The following is a 15,600-nucleotide window of genomic DNA, read 5'->3' on the forward strand; positions in this document are numbered from 1 at the left end:
TATTTTTTTATGGTTTATTTAAGATATCTAATGCAACTGAAATTATAGAACCAAACGCATCATCTCAGTTTAAATATTCAACAGAGCAGTTTACAGATAAATAGGAGCCCCTGAACACAGGCTTCAGCAAAATAAACTCACATCCCTGTAATCCCAGACAACTGCAGCATCGGGACAACAAAAACAGGATCGCCCAACATAACACAGTTCTGTATGCATACATCCATCTCAAAATACCACTTTCTGACAGCCCACAGCCAATCACATACCAGGCTGTAATTACATGTGCTCTAAAATAAGCCAGATGAACTAGTCAGACCAGCATTACACTCGTAAGAACTATCACGGCCGGTCCACGTAGGCCTGGCGGTTCAGTGTTGTCCTACAGAAAAGTCACATTATAGAGAAGTATTCCGAAGTAGTCTTGCGAGGTTTCCTGTGCACAGTGGAACAGAAATCCACTATTTAACCGCCCTTCTACACAATATTTTATATGTTAAATGATGAAACTCATCTTTACAAATTCTGACCCATCCCTGAATGTAACATTTAAACAGTATCATTTGGTTAAAAAGTTTGGACTTTTTTTCCAGCTTGACCTGACTAATCAGTTAATGTAACTGTAACCAGATGACAAACACAAACTACAACAAAAATTGTCCTTTCTCACAAGTCAGAATGAAAAGTAATGTCTTTCATCTGGATCCAAATGTAACTGGCCCTGTATTTTTTGTTTATTTATTGATCTGTGTAACAGCAGAGGTGAAGACATGTTGTACCAGGGCTGGGTGATATGTCTCAGTCTCAGTTGTACATAATGAGTACAGTGATGGAGCTGTTAGTTGTTCTAATCAATAAAACTAATCCGTTGTAGGTCTTATTTATTACTGGACCTGTCAAAAGCCCCCAAACTAAACATATCTGGCAATCATAATCAGACAAATTTTCTATTTTGTCATGTTTTGTTATGGTCTGTAAATTACTTTGATGAATATACCACCCAGCCCTAGTCCATTTCAGCATAACAAAAAAACTTGGAACAGAATGATCTAGAGTGATTTCTCTCAGATTCTTTCAAAATGCACAGCACCAGAGCGGCAAAGAAATTATTTCAGGAGATCAAGATTCAAAATTCCATGAAAGTTTTGGAAGGAGGAGGAATTAAGCTGAGGTGATGTCCATTTCAATGTCAACCATGAATGTGCCTGATTAGAAAGACAGGATGGTTCTTTGGATGATGTCAACGCATTCCCGGACCTCATCTTCTTTGATGATAAGGGGTGGGGCAAATCTGATAATGTCACCATGTGTGGGCTTGGCCAAAAGACCGTTGTCACGGAGACGTAAGCAGACCCTCCATGCATCATATTCTGAAACCAAAAAACAAGAGAATAAATGTGTAAAACCTCTGAAATAATACAATACATTGTCCATTGTGTCACCACACATGATTAATATGAATATGATTAATGCTTTTAAATGGTACTTAATTAACAGACATGTAGAAATGTTAATTCATTAAGCACGGCTTATTGGGTTGACAAAAGCTCTACCTTTTGTCTCCTTGATGACAATGGCATTAAGCAGGCCCTTCCCTCTAACCATGGTCACAATGTCATTGGGCAGCTTCATAAGTTCCGCCCTCAGCAGCTGTCCCATCTTGTCAGCATTCTCCGCCAGTTTCTCCTCCTCCAGAACCTGCAGCCATGAAAGCACACCTGCATTAACACACCACAGTGCGGAGTGGCGAAAGCTCTAGCCTCAGAGAAAAAAAAAATTTGCCAGAAAGTTTCTGACCTCCAGTGCAGCGATAGCCACACTGCAGGCAAGGGGGTTTCCTCCGTAGGTGGAGCCGTGCTCTCCTGGTTTGATGGTCAGCATCACCTCATCATCACAGAGTACAGCAGATACCTGTGGTCACGCAGGAAACACCAGAATACTAGTGTTCAACAAGTGTTCTTTCCAATTTCAGTACAAAAAGGAACAGCTTAAAAGAGAAAGAGGACAGTTCCTCAAACTTCATTTCTTTCATTTTGTCAATGGACTGAACCACTGGTCCCCAATCCACATAGACCACATATTTCTGAACAGGAACCATTCAATCATAGCTTAATTTCATTCCATTTAGTCTCTTAACAATAAAACAGTAATACATTTTTGGCTACTGGTGGTAGCTTAAACTGCAGCGGTCATGCTGAACATTTCTCAGTTAGTCAATTTTTTCTTTTCTGAAAGTTAGTTTTTTGCTTCACTGATTGTGAATTTATTGAATATGATTTGGTTATTGATAAGATTTACACTTTCTGGAAAAACTCAAAAACGACTTCCTGTTTGTGGCCAACATTGAGATTGGTGAATGGTGTTGATGACATCATTTCTGCGAATGGCCACTTATTTCTATAGGCCACTTTCCTTCTCGTCCCGCCTCTCTCTTCCTCTTTGGGATTTATAGCTACAGACACACCAACACTGTATGTATATATATATAAAAGCCAAAACAATTCATGTTGTGACCTTTAAGCATGATTTCTAGCTATTTCTATGTTAGATTGTTTTATATTGATAATATGAAAAAAAACAATATGGTGTTCAACAGATCTGCATTGCTGTTGTCCAGAACACTTTCTACTGCTAAGCTTCTGATATATTCCATCCATGCCATAGTCAGGCAGAGATCTGGTCCACTGGTCTAATCCAGTGGTTCTGGTTTCGGTCAATCTACCTGTCTATACTGTTCCAGTTTGAGAATAATCATGATTATTGTTACTCACCGGATAGACTCCACCTGACAAGGCTTTTCCCAGCACTACCAAATCTGGGCGCACAGACTCGTAGTCCACTGCCAGACGCCTCCCAGTGCGTGCCAATCCCGTCTGTACCTCGTCAGCAATGAACAGCACCTGGATAAGTAAAATACATTTAGCTACAATGGTTGCCAACATATTGACTAGTTTTAAAGTGCGCTAAGTGTGTTGCCTTGTTCACCAATTTCAGGTAGTTGGCTCTTTTTGGTATCTTGAAAATTCGTTGGTGTGTAATTACTTCTGTCACAAAGAGTCTTTATTCACTCACTGACTCGCTAACCGCGCAGCCCCAAACTTTAATGACGTCTTTATTAACATGTCACATGCACACACATCATTAAAGCTTTGCTTCCTTTATGTTTTACCTATTTATGAACAAGCCGCATGCTTAGCGCTGCGCTTAGCAATATCTTAAATTAGTGCCCACTGAGTGTTATTTGCAACAGGTCTCAATACTTACATTGTGTCTGGTGCACAGCTCACGAACTTTGGTGAGGTACCCTGGGTCGGGCACCACAACCCCAGCTTCACCCTGAATGGGTTCCACCATGAAGGCCGCCACGTTCTCATCCTGGAGGGCTCTCTGCAAGCACACACATACACACACATGACAAACTCTACAGCCATATTCAACAATAAGATGGATGGTGAGCACAGTGTTTAAAAACACTGTCATTGTGATTTTTTTCCTCCCCATATTGCACCCCATATTGACAGAAAAACAGAAAGAAAGTTTTTCACAGTACTTCATATGTTTTTTAGAAAACTCCATGTGGCTTTCATGTGTCTTGCACTAAGGATAGGCTTCCGTCGGGCCACTCTGCCATAAAGTCCGACTGGTGGAGGGTTGCAGTGATGGCTGACTTTCTACAACTTTCTCCCATCTCCCGACTGCCTCTCTGGTGCTCAACCACAGTGATCTTTGGGTCTTCTTTACCTCCCTCACCAAGGCTCTTCTCCCGATAGCTCAGTTCGGGTTCTGGTCTTATCAAATGTCTTCAATTTCAGGATTATGGAGGCCACTGTGCTCTTAGGAACCTTAAGCGCAGCAGAAAATTATTATCTGTGCCTTGCCACAATTCTGTCTCTGAGCTCTTCAGGCATCATGAGCTCTTTGACCTCATGATTCTCAGTTTATCTTTGTTAATAAACCTGCGAAAATGTCAACAATTCTGTGTTTTTCTGTCACTAAGGGGGGCTGTGTGTATATTCATGAGGAAAAGCTTAAATGATTTTAGCAAATGGCTGCAATGTAACAAAAAAAGAAGAATTTTCCATACCCACTCTATATATTGCTATATATAATGGGGGCACCAAGGTAAGCCACTAAAAGGCCATTTTGAACTGTGAAAGTGAAGTGTATGAGGATGGTGCTTTGCTCAGTGGCACATCAGTATGAGTGGGCAGTGGTGGCCTAGTTGGTGAGGAAGCGGACCCATAATCAGAAGGGATTCAAACTGTAAACCTTCTGATTATGGGTCCGCTTCCTCACCAACTAGGCCACCACTGCCCACTGCAACCAACTGTTCTCATATTAAAAAATGTAGACCCCAATGATATATTGTTATTATGCATGGAGTAGCAGATGGGTTAAAGTCAAACGCACCTCCAGTGCAGGAATATCATTGTATGGAATGAGCTCAAAGCCAGGCATGAATGGGCCAAATCCATCATAGCTGCTGGGATCTGCAGAGCTGGAAATAGCAGCCATGGTGCGGCCCCAGAAGTTTCCGGCTGTAACGAGATTTGAATTGGTGAAGATCCCAGCATAGCATGGTGAAAAACAATGTGAAAATGAAATGAAAATCAGTCTTACTGGCAAAGAGGATCTTGGCTTTGTACTTAGGTACACCCTTTACAGAATATGCCCATTTGCGAGCCAGTTTACAAGCAGTCTCACCACCTTCAACACCTAAGTGAAAATAAATATATTTTAGACACAGAGTATAATATATTACAGACACTTCAATTACTATCAAAGACTCCAATCCTACCTGTGTTCATGGGTAAAACTTTGTCGTATCCAAAAAGGGTGGTGATGTACTCCTCATAAGTTCCCAGAATGTCATTGTAGAAGGCTCGGGAGGTCAGGGTGAGCCTGGATGCCTGGGTGGTGAGGGCTGCAATGATTTTGGGGTGGCAGTGTCCCTGGTTCACTGCGCTGTAAGAACTTAAGAAGTCATAATACCTGCGGCCTTCTACATCCCAAACATAGATACCTGGAAAATGAACAGAACAGAAAAACCTGTTTTTACTGCTTATAACTTATAATGACTAATCAGGTCTTATATTCATCACTGGGAAGCAATGCAGCAATAGAATTTTCTGTAATTCTGACCAACCAAACCTGAAATGGGTATCAAATTTCTGATTCACATGGAAAGATTAATGCAAGGAAATCTGGGAATTTGTCATGCACTAAAAGTGTATATTTTTCATTATTTGTAATTGTCTGTTATTGTCTGACATCTCCTCTCAACTTTGTAGTTTTAGAATGAGAAGACTGAACTGTTCAGGCCATTTCCCTGAACAGAATGTCTTCTTTAAATTATGGTTTTGTAGAATGCCAAAAACAGCACAAGATATTTTTTTGTGAAATGTGCTCACTCCTTAAACTCGAGCTGTTTCCTCTAAACTTATTTCTGGTTTGACTGTATGACACAAGACCCATGACAAAGGGTTTAGAATCCAAGTGCAGGTGTGTTCCTTGTAGATGTGGGGGGAAATCTACACAGCATAAAATCGCAATTTGTTTGTGGTGATATTGTATATATACAGGAACACCAAATATCGCTATTTTGGAAAATTTCTTTAGTGAGGTCAGCAGAGGTGAGAGTCAGCGAACGACTACAATCTCTACTACTGAACATGGCGCTCTACAGCTAGGTACTAGGAGAGTGAATGTCATTATAACGGCCCCCTTCAACATGTAAAGCCAAAGTGTGGGCACTACTGATCACGATTTATCAACCACTTAAGGCTGCAATTTTATCCATTCATTTATTTAAATTTTTATTCAGAATACATTCTTGTGCGCATGATTTTAATGTGTTAACCAATCAGAGCTGACGCAGCGCACCGGGCAATTACAGCTAAGCTGAGCAGGAGAAAGATGAGTTCACTCCGCGCACGACAAAGCTGATCAGGAGAAACAAATCGGCGAGCGGGAGGAAAGAACGTAAAATATGGATGTAGGTCAAAATAAAAATGATTTGGTGCCAAAGAGAAATACAACGAGTATTTTGGATTCAGGAGAGAGGATGTGTCAAATCTGTTCCAACACTTAAAACACAGTCATAAAAAACTGCATGATCAATGCAAGTCCATCGAAACAAACAAAAGCACACATCAAAGACAGCCCGAACAGACTGAACAAGTATACATTGTTCAAGCATTTGCAAGCGGCGTGCTTATGAGAACGGACCAAAATGGCACAAAGAATCACCTATCATATATGCAAAGATATGATGCCTGCGCACATCGTCAGTAAAGACGGCTTCAGAAGACTAATCCAAACACATGACAAAAGATACCAGCTGCCATCTCACACTCATTTCACACGAAATTTATGAGAAATGTGAGGCGGGCGTCGAACACGATCTCAAGCAGGTGAAATACTTCGCCACGACCACAGATATATGGTCCAGCAGAACAATGGAGCCGTACATGAGTTTAACAGTCCACTATATTAATGACAAATGAAAAGTCGATGCTTGCAAACAGCATTCTTCCCAGAAGATCACACTGGAGAAAATATATCTGAAGGTGCAAAAAAGAAGTTTTAGCATCATGGGGACCGCAGACAATTGAACTAATATAGAGAAGGCTGTCACTGTTCATGCTTAAAACGAGAAATGGTGAACATGCTGGTTTTTCTGGCAAAAAACCTTTAAGAGAGCAATCTGTTTTTTGGTTTTGATTCATTGTCGTGATCCGCTCCGGATACGGAGTTCGGACCGGAGTTTCATGTTCGTCCTGTGTAATGTTCCCTGATCGTGTTCACCTGTTGTATATTTATATACTTGTATAAAACTATCCTGTTCGTGTCTGTTCGCCATCAGGTCACTGTGTGTGGTGATGTTCCCTTGTCGCGTGCATTCTGTATTAAACCCCTGTCCTGTGACGTTGTGCGTATGCGTCCTCCTTCCTTGCCTTGTCCAGAGCAACGTGACATTTGTGTTTGTTTTTATTTATTGTTATGACTGGAATTGAGGTTAGTTCATCTTTATTTTTTTCATGTTGTCTGTTTTTAAAACAGTTTATTACAGTTTTGTTTATCAAGCAGTTTGTACGACTGTGTACACAGGGTAAAAGGTGGCAAAATATTTTATAACTGGGAATAAGCAATTCCTATAACAACACCTGTGAAGCTTGCTTTTGTGTTCACATGCTTACCCTCGACAGAGACAGTGAAAGTGACCAATTGTCACATGTGACATGTGAAATGTGGTCTCTGCATTTAAACTATCCCCAGAGCAGTGGGTAGCCAAATTAAAGACTTTTTAAGGCCTTTTATAAAGCCATTTTAATTAAATGTATTGTTATTATTAAATATATTATTATTCAATATATGTTTCTTCTGGTTTTTTTTTCTTTTAGCCTTTACCATACTCATATTACATGTAGTGCAGCAAGCCACTAGAGGGCTACTGCAATATTTTCGATTTCTTCAATTTCTGCTGAAAAAAAGTCATATTGCAATTACTGAGATCAATCTTGCAATATGATGAATGGAACTTGCTTGCCTATCAATAAAACAAATACACAAACTTAATAATGAATAAATCTTTACATCACAGCAAATGTTATTTTCCCAATACTGCATCTTAATTAAAACATTTTAAGTACATTTAAGAAAGATGTACTACATTTAAAAGTATTTAGAAACCGATGGGTATAAATGGGATGTTTTAGGCGATGATATAAATTTGTGTTGTAACCGACTCCATATCCATTCCCACCTGTGCTGTCGTTGAGATGTCACATATATGACTTGAAAATGTGCGCGGGTCTTTAAGAGAGCAATGGGGTTCCCTCTGCTTGTGTGTGTGTTTACTAGGGGTGTAAAGATATGCCCAGGTCACAATATGGTACGTATCTCGATACTGGGTTCACGAGACGATATTCACGATATTTTGAACAAAAGTGAAAAATGAAACTGAAATTTAAATAACAGATTTATTTCAAAAACATTAACAAATTTCAATAATTTTCTTTGTTGTACATACAATACACATTTCAAGGTTTAATAAAAAAAATATTCAGTATTCAAAATAACAACTGAATATCTCTTTGTCACTGAAAAAATGGTTAAATTTAACATGAACTTAAAATTAAAGATACCTCAGACAGAACTTCTTAAAGCAGTAAAAATGCGATCTCAAGCATTTTTTGCTTTTCCGCTTTTAAACGTCGGCTATGTTAGACCCAGTGTGCGACTCAAAAAGCGGGCGAGTCTGAAGCACGAAACGTTTCATTTCCTACTCCGTGGTAATAACATGCGCCGTATTGTAATATAGCTCTGACAAGCCCGTGAGGTCCACCCGTCAGTTGCAATTGCCACATTCTCTGCTTTTTTCAGACCGTCGACCGCTTCACGGTACAGGGCTGGAACTACCTTTTTTAAATGGCACATCGTATTCAAAGTGTTTGACGCTGTGTTTGGCATCTTTGTTTTACAGTGTTTACAAAAAGTTTGTGTTTTGTCTGTAATTTTTTTACCGTCGTCCTGTCGCGTGACTGGAAAACCAGACGATGGACTTATAAGAAGACGGGGCTCTTCAATTTCACTTTCAGCCGAACTCATGTTGCCCTACTAATGTTCAAGCGATTTCTGTGGCTGCGATGAAAGCACACACGACGCTGTTGCAGAGTAGGTCACGTCGGCAGCTCAACCAATAGGATTAAACTGACGTCATATCGCAAACGTATCGCCAACACTCTATGATACGTATCGTAACATTTTAGCATTGCGAAATATTGTACTGCGATATATTGCTACACCCCTAGTGTTTACAGCAACTCCCCATCCACTGGGATGAACTAGGTTGACATGTTCTCTGTTTTGATTGTGTTATTAAAAAGGTAAAAACCTATGTCTTTTTTTTTTCGTTTCAAGTTCATTGAGATCCAAGACATAGCTTTCTTTTTTGATGATTAAAAAATAAATAAAGTAACCTTACCTTCTCCTTTTTCCAATGCTACAGGAAGTGGGTGGTAGTTGTGTGCTCCATATTTCAACTCGCGGGCGTAAATGTCCTCAGACGTGAGTGGCCGCACAGCGTGCTTGGCGCTGGAAGCAACAGAGGACGAGATGTGGGATCCAGAATGTAGGCTTTTTGCGACAGTCGGCACTGCCCTCTGCAGGGTATGGCTAAGCCTGGACATCATCCCCTTCATTATGATTACGGTTGCTGTAGGAGTGGAGAAACGAAGAAAATTGTGGAAACATTACGGTTATGATAGCAAAAAGTAAAGATATTACATATAAACATGTATGACAAACACCAGACACAAAAAATATTTTCATTTATGTGAGTGTGAAGTGTTTTTCACTTACACTCTGAATAACCATTACACGGAATCACCACTAGATGGTGCTCCAGGTGATCAGCACATTCCAGTATTCCAGTATACACATTAATGTTATATTGCCTTCTTGTTACCCTTTTCTACAGAAGGACAACTGAAAGAATAGAAAAGTGCAAATATTGTGCATCTAATGTCATGAATTCCTCAAAATATATCAATAAAACACCCCTAAAGACAACCGATTGAATCCGAGAGTACTCTAATCATGACATACAAGTAATTCCATTGCGTCAGCTCTTCTCTTTCAAATGTTGCACAATAGAAGCCCTGGTAACTGCTGGGTCAACGGCCCAATCCAATAGTTTTTTGGATCCAAATTCTTCTTAGATGGCATAGTCATAGTCTCGTCATAAGCTCGGCTAAATGGATTAAGCGTGAATTTTAAGTGAGAATTGGCTCAATGTGACACCTCCTGTCAATTGAATTTAGTGCAGAAAGGATCCAGCAAGTGAAATCTGAGATTGTCCAGGAGTCACCTTGTTGTTTTATGGCTGCGAGCCCATTCCAAACTCGAACTTTTTCAATATGGTCTATGCTCAATTCTAAGATGTTAGTTTTTATTAAAGAGATTAAATTCAGATCTTATTTGCCTGCACCTGCTAATATCAGTGACAGAACTGGATCAAGGACACCCTGCTGAACCTTGGCAAAGTTTGATGAGCCAGGCCGGCTTTGGAAGTGGACCCTGATAGGCTCCCCCTTCACACACCCCTGCCCCGCCGCCCGGGGATATATAAAGCATAGAGGTTACGTGTCCTTAGACACCCCCTAGATCAGACATATGTCTCCCAAACCGATGCTCCATTGCATAACGGAGCCATCGCAGCGACTGCTCTGGGATTTTTATAATCCGTGGGAGGAGCTCTGTTTCAATGCATCGACACAAAAAAAAACGTGCAACGTGCGATTGATACAATTAGCATCGAAACAATACACTGTCGACACGTGAAATGTGAGAGCAGGAGGAGCGTGACAGAACAGGGACAGGGATAATGCGCCCTGATCGATGGAAAAGTACCAGCATCGATGTAAGACACCCCGGCATTTAATTATTAAACGTTCACGCACAGTACGTAAGTTTCCTATAGGGCGTTGACGCCGTATAACGAGGTTTTATGTTTTAGAACATTTTTTTGGCACCGGCGTCTGCGTGAAACCGGACATCGTCCACGAGGTGAAACGGACAATATGCGAGGCACGAAGTCGACCGCAGAGCTCACGCAGGCAAATGTGCGTTAAAAGCATGTACGACATGCTTGTACGACAGTTATAAACGGGTTATATGTTTATTCATATGTGATGACGTACCTCAGTTAAAAGGCAGGAAAAGAAGGTACCCGACGCGCTCCTCTCTGGTCACCGAGCGAGTGGCGGAGTTTTTTTCCACCCGGTTTTAGAGGCGCGACGCGTGTTGCGTCAGCCTGCTGTGACGTCACTGCTGTGAATGATTAACAGCGTTATAGCCTGTGGACATCTGAAAATATCAAGTCCAAATTTCGTGCAAATACAGGTCATGCTTTTTCTGTTATGATTGGTTAATAATTATTTCTACAGATAGGGTAGTTTAATAAAAATAGAAAAATAGTTTAAATGGTTTTCGTGATAATACAGGTCATGCTTTTCTGCTATGATTAGTTAATAATTATTTCTGCAGTAAGGGTTATGGGTTACTCAATGGCACCTTAGTTTTACATCAGCCTGACATGCAACTGTACTGATGCTTATGTAATTATTTTCTTCATGGGCTAATTGATAATGTTGGATGTAACATTTGGATGTTTCTTGAATTAACAAAAAAATTCATTTTGTGGGTTAGTCACATTTCAATCAATAAACCAGATCAAGTACAGACTTGAATAAGACCATGTTGTTTAGACAGAAAAATTATGCTGGCCTTCTTGTCTGATAAAAGGCCTCTGTCAGCTCCAGATACAACTTAACTTAGAGTATCGCAACCCGAGTGTAGTAATGGCATAATTGTTACACATGTAGCAACATTGTAGAAAAGTTCATTCTGGGAATTTGACAGTATACTTTGTGTTGGTGAGGAGTTAACAATGCCGTCGTTGACAAGATTTAAACTTTCCACAACATTACTGTGAAGACCTATTGTTTTTCTTTGTATCTGTTATCTCAGAAACAATTATCTACTCAATAAGTTCAAAGAAAGTGGTTATACTATATTGAAGGCCAACTGTTTCTTCATGTTGCAAAGATAAGACCTGGTCCACATGCAGGCTGAAGGTCCTAAACATGTCCCAACATGTTTTGAAACCGTTGACTCAAGTATTTGAAGATGACGATTTACACAGAAGTAAGAATATAGTTTATAATAATAGTTTATTATATAAGATAAAACATGTATTGTATTCGAAATGTAATTTCATGTCAGTTCCATGTGCAAAAATACTGTTACGTATTACGTAATATATTACGTATTAGAACGTAAAAAATTATAAGGCTAAAAAAAGTCACGGTAAATTTCCGTTTCAAGGCAGGCATCTGAGCGTTAAACGAGTTGCCGTAAAACACCAACTCCCAAAATGCAGTGCTGCGCGCAGGCGCAGTTTAATAATAAAATATGGCTGACCATAACTGGACGGCTTGTGTGACGAGTCTGAAAGGTGTCATTTTGGACATGTGCGGCGTGCTGTATGACAGCGGAGAGGGAGGAGGAGTGCCAATTCCTGGCTCCGTCGAGGCCGTGAAAAGGTGAATTTATTTCGACCAGTGACCGTCGGAAACTTTTTTGTAGGTTAAAATTATGCAATGCTGCACATTGTAGCTAATGAATAAACATATCGAAATCTCTGAGTGCATTCGTTTATTATAAGATGAAGAAAGTGTAATTGGTCAGAAGTAAGAGAGTTGTCCAATGGATTTGATGTAAAAGTAGACAACTACGCCTACATCAGTAACAGTGACTTACACGTCATTCCCAGTGACCACACCGGAGTTTTATTTTACTACTGTCCGTGGGGAAAACATTAATTTACAGTCGCTGACTGTTTCATTCTCGCTTCCTCTATTAAAAGGCTGAAGGAGTCCGACCTGCAGCTGCGGTTCTGCACCAATGAGACCCAGGCCACCCGAGAGAAGTTCGTGGCCAAGCTGCAGAGGTTGGGCTTCGAGCTGTCCGTGAGCGAGGTCTTCTCTCCAGCACCAGCTGTCGTTGCCTCCCTCCGACAAAGACAGCTTCGGCCCCACCTGCTGGTGCACGACGGTACTGCAGCGGGCGCAGCGAATTTACCGTAGACCACCGCGCATGCTCAGTCCTGCAGCGCAAAATGTTGCTTGATCAAGCAGTTGCATGCTGATTATGTCAGGAAGGCAATGTCCTTTTCTAAAAATGGGTATGTGGCAAAAAAGTAATAATACAATGAAATACATGGAAAAACTGTACTTAAATACAGGAACAAAAACATTGTTTTTAATTACTTCCTTTTACTTTACTTTTACGCATGTGCGTGTGTAAGTGTTAGATTTGTCTGTAATATTTCTTGAACAAGAGGGTTTTCACCTGCTTCTTAAAAGTGGTGATAGTCTCGGCTAGTTGTGTGGAGGAGGGCAGGTTGTTCCACCAGCCAGGGACAACAACAGAGAACAGAGATGATTGGAATCGTAGACCCCGTGAAGAAGGAATTTTTAGTCTCCTTTCATTTGCTGATCTGAGAGAGCGTGCAGGAGTGTATCTAGGTAGTAGTGTATTGATGTAGGAGGGCACAGTTCCATTTACAGCCCTGTAGGCAAGCATGAAGGATTTGAACTGCGAGCAGCTACCGGGAGCCAGTGGAGGGAGGTAAGAAGAGGTGTAACATGGGTGTATTTTGGCTGATTGAAGATGAGACGGGCTGCCATATTTTGGATCATCTGGAGTGGTTTTATGGTGACTGCAGAGGCTCCAGCCAGGAGAGAGTTACAATAGTCGAGTTTGGAGATGACCATTGCCTGGACGAGGAGCTGCGTAGCCTGTTGCGAGAGAAAAAGACGAATCTTGCGAATGTTGCAGAGATTAAATGAAAATTTTAAATGAAAATATGATCTAGAGCTGTATTATCTTTTGTGTTTCAGGTGTAATGCCTATTGATCACGTATTTCACTTCTCACAGTAAAGTTCCTTGTTTGTTGTCGTTTTAAGTCTGATATTAGGTTAATGTGTTTACTGAAAAGCCATATCACAAGGTTTTGTCATATGTGAGTAGAGAAGTTCATGTTTTCTTCTGTCTCCATATTAGATGTGCTGCCTGAATTCAGCAGCGTGGATAAAACAAACCCAAACTGTGTTGTGATTGGAGATGCAGCAGACAAGTTCTCCTACCAGAATCTGAATGATGCATTCCGGGTTCTCATTGGACTGGAGAAGCCGGTGCTGTTCTCAATGGGAAGAGGGTAGGATGGGCATTAAGCTCTATACACCACATCTTGAATCATATGATAAGATCTGCAAATCAGCAAATATCAGTTAAACTGGACTTTCACTGTATATACAACCCCAAATGAGAAAAAGTTGGCACAGGGTGGAAAATGTGAATAAAAAATAAAATGAAAGTGAAGTGATTGTCACACGTGATGCACAGCACACAGTGCACACAGTGAAATTTGTCCTCTGCATTTAACCCATCACCCTCAGTGGTACCTTGGCAGATCTGGATTCGAACCAGCAACCTTCTGATTACGGGGCCGCTTCCTTAACCACTAGGCCACCATTGCCCCTAAAGCAGTAATTCACAAATTTTCCTTCACTTTTATTTCATTGCAGACAGTATGAATACAAGATAATTCATGTTTTGTTTTTGGTCAACATCATTTGATTTGTAAATATACATTCTTGCCATTCAGGCTGGCAACATATTCCAAAAAAAACTGGGAAGGTGGTGTAAGAATGGACATCGCGGGAGCCTGCTTTGTCTTGCATAACAGATGTCTGCAGGGGGAGGTGTAACATTCCTGTGTCGACGGTTGTGGGTGAAGATTCGACACCCCGGTTTTTACATGTCTTTTGTCCGACATCAACGTGCGAAGTATCAGCCGTCAGGACCGCCCACCCTCTTTGTCTTCACCAAATGGGAGGCACCGGGGGGCGTGACATCAGAAACAACAGGTTCTGATTGGTCAGTGACAACTTCCTGTAGGCCAGTGACAACTTCCTGTAGGCCAGGGGTATAAAGGTCTGCTCACATGTGGAAAATGAGACTCTGAGCTATCTTGCTCAGGGGGGTTTTTCCATCGGAAACCGGAAGGTTTCTGAGTCTATCTCTCCTCCTCTTTTTCACTTCTCCCTCTTTACTCTTTCTTCTCATTTTGACTTTCTCTGTAACCTTGGTACCTTTTTACATTCAATATTCACATGTAACCACAATAATTATTTACCGGTGTTAATAAATTAGAAACTGTTCATTTTTAACCTCTATTGTGCCATGCCTCTTTCTGCCAGGTAACATCAAATTGGAGTGGTTGAATACAGTGCTTTGTGTGGAGGGAGAAAGAGTTTTTCTACACACTCTATTCTCTTCTCCCACACCACATGGTCTTCATGTGGTCTTTTTTACAGTGGCAATTCAGGGGTAGTAACAAAAGCAGCATCGAGGAAAGGCCTACTCCTTCAGTTTGCCACCAGGTCCGGGCAAAAATCTTTGAAATGATGAAGAAAAATGTTTCTCAGAAAGATATGAAGTGATTTGGGCATTCCTCCCTCTACAGTGCATAACATAGTGAAAATAATCAGGGAATCTGGAGAAATTACCATGAGCAAAGACCAAGGGAGCAAGCCCAAACTGAATGGCCGTGATCTCCGAGCCCTCAGATGGCACTGCATTAAAAATAGTCATTCACTCTAAATAACTACAGTATGAAGTTACATTAGGAAATTCCAGCTAAAACGGTACTGTGCCAAAAGGAAGCACTACATGTCCAGAAGCACAGTCGACTTCTCTCAGAGGCATCTGGGATGGTTCATTGTGCAGAGGAAAAGTGTATTGTGGTCAGACAAATCGGTTTTTCAAATTTTTGGAAGAAATGGACACTGTGTGCTGTGGACCAAAGAGGAAAAGGATCCTTCCAGATTATTACCAGATACAAGTCCAAAAGCCAGGGTCTGTCATGGTATGGGGTTATGTCAGTGCCTTCGGCAAAGGTAACTTGCACTTCTGTGATGGCACCATCAATGCTGAGAAGTATATCTCAGTCTTGGAAGAACAAATGCTGC

General features: G+C 40.9%; 2 protein-coding genes across 3 annotated transcripts in view; one reads left to right on the forward strand and one right to left on the reverse strand.

The window, feature by feature from the left end:
- Nucleotides 1-10,827, reverse strand: oat (ornithine aminotransferase). The gene is made up of 10 exons (XM_028963752.1): nucleotides 10,704-10,827; nucleotides 8,987-9,217; nucleotides 4,799-5,023; nucleotides 4,621-4,716; nucleotides 4,411-4,538; nucleotides 3,265-3,387; nucleotides 2,772-2,900; nucleotides 1,798-1,911; nucleotides 1,554-1,698; nucleotides 1-1,370 (listed from the first exon to the last, which is right to left on the reverse strand). The coding sequence occupies exons 2-10, from the start codon at nucleotides 9,201-9,203 to the stop codon at nucleotides 1,210-1,212; spliced, it is 1,338 nt and encodes a 445-aa protein (XP_028819585.1). The 5' UTR covers nucleotides 9,204-9,217; nucleotides 10,704-10,827; the 3' UTR covers nucleotides 1-1,209.
- Nucleotides 10,276-15,600, forward strand: part of lhpp (phospholysine phosphohistidine inorganic pyrophosphate phosphatase) — a 35,439-nt gene continuing 30,114 nt past the window's right edge. Inside the window, exons 1-3 of one of the 2 annotated variants that reach the window (XM_028963771.1) lie at nucleotides 10,276-10,423; nucleotides 12,431-12,618; nucleotides 13,631-13,784. In XM_028963771.1, the coding sequence (XP_028819604.1) occupies nucleotides 10,422-10,423; nucleotides 12,431-12,618; nucleotides 13,631-13,784 (344 nt within the window). In that variant the 5' untranslated portion in view covers nucleotides 10,276-10,421. Of the gene's footprint in view, nucleotides 10,424-11,975; nucleotides 12,108-12,430; nucleotides 12,619-13,630; nucleotides 13,785-15,600 lie in introns of those variants that run through there. The other variant, XM_028963764.1, reaches the window with a different exon arrangement.

This window comes from Denticeps clupeoides, chromosome 2 (assembly GCF_900700375.1).
Source record: "Denticeps clupeoides chromosome 2, fDenClu1.1, whole genome shotgun sequence".
Taxonomy (NCBI): domain Eukaryota; kingdom Metazoa; phylum Chordata; class Actinopteri; order Clupeiformes; family Denticipitidae; genus Denticeps; species Denticeps clupeoides.

Excerpts from the sequence above, each read along its gene's own strand:
- oat (XM_028963752.1), bottom strand. The coding sequence starts at position 9,203 with ATGAAGGGGATGATGTCCAGGCTTAGCCATACCCTGCAGAGGGCAGTG. Across the intron at positions 3,388-4,410 it reads ATGATATTCCTGCACTGGAG|AGAGCCCTCCAGGATGAGAA; the intron begins GTGCGTTTGACT and ends GTGTGCTTGCAG. Across the intron at positions 1,371-1,553 it reads TGTCATCAAGGAGACAAAAG|AATATGATGCATGGAGGGTC; the intron begins GTAGAGCTTTTG and ends TTTTGGTTTCAG.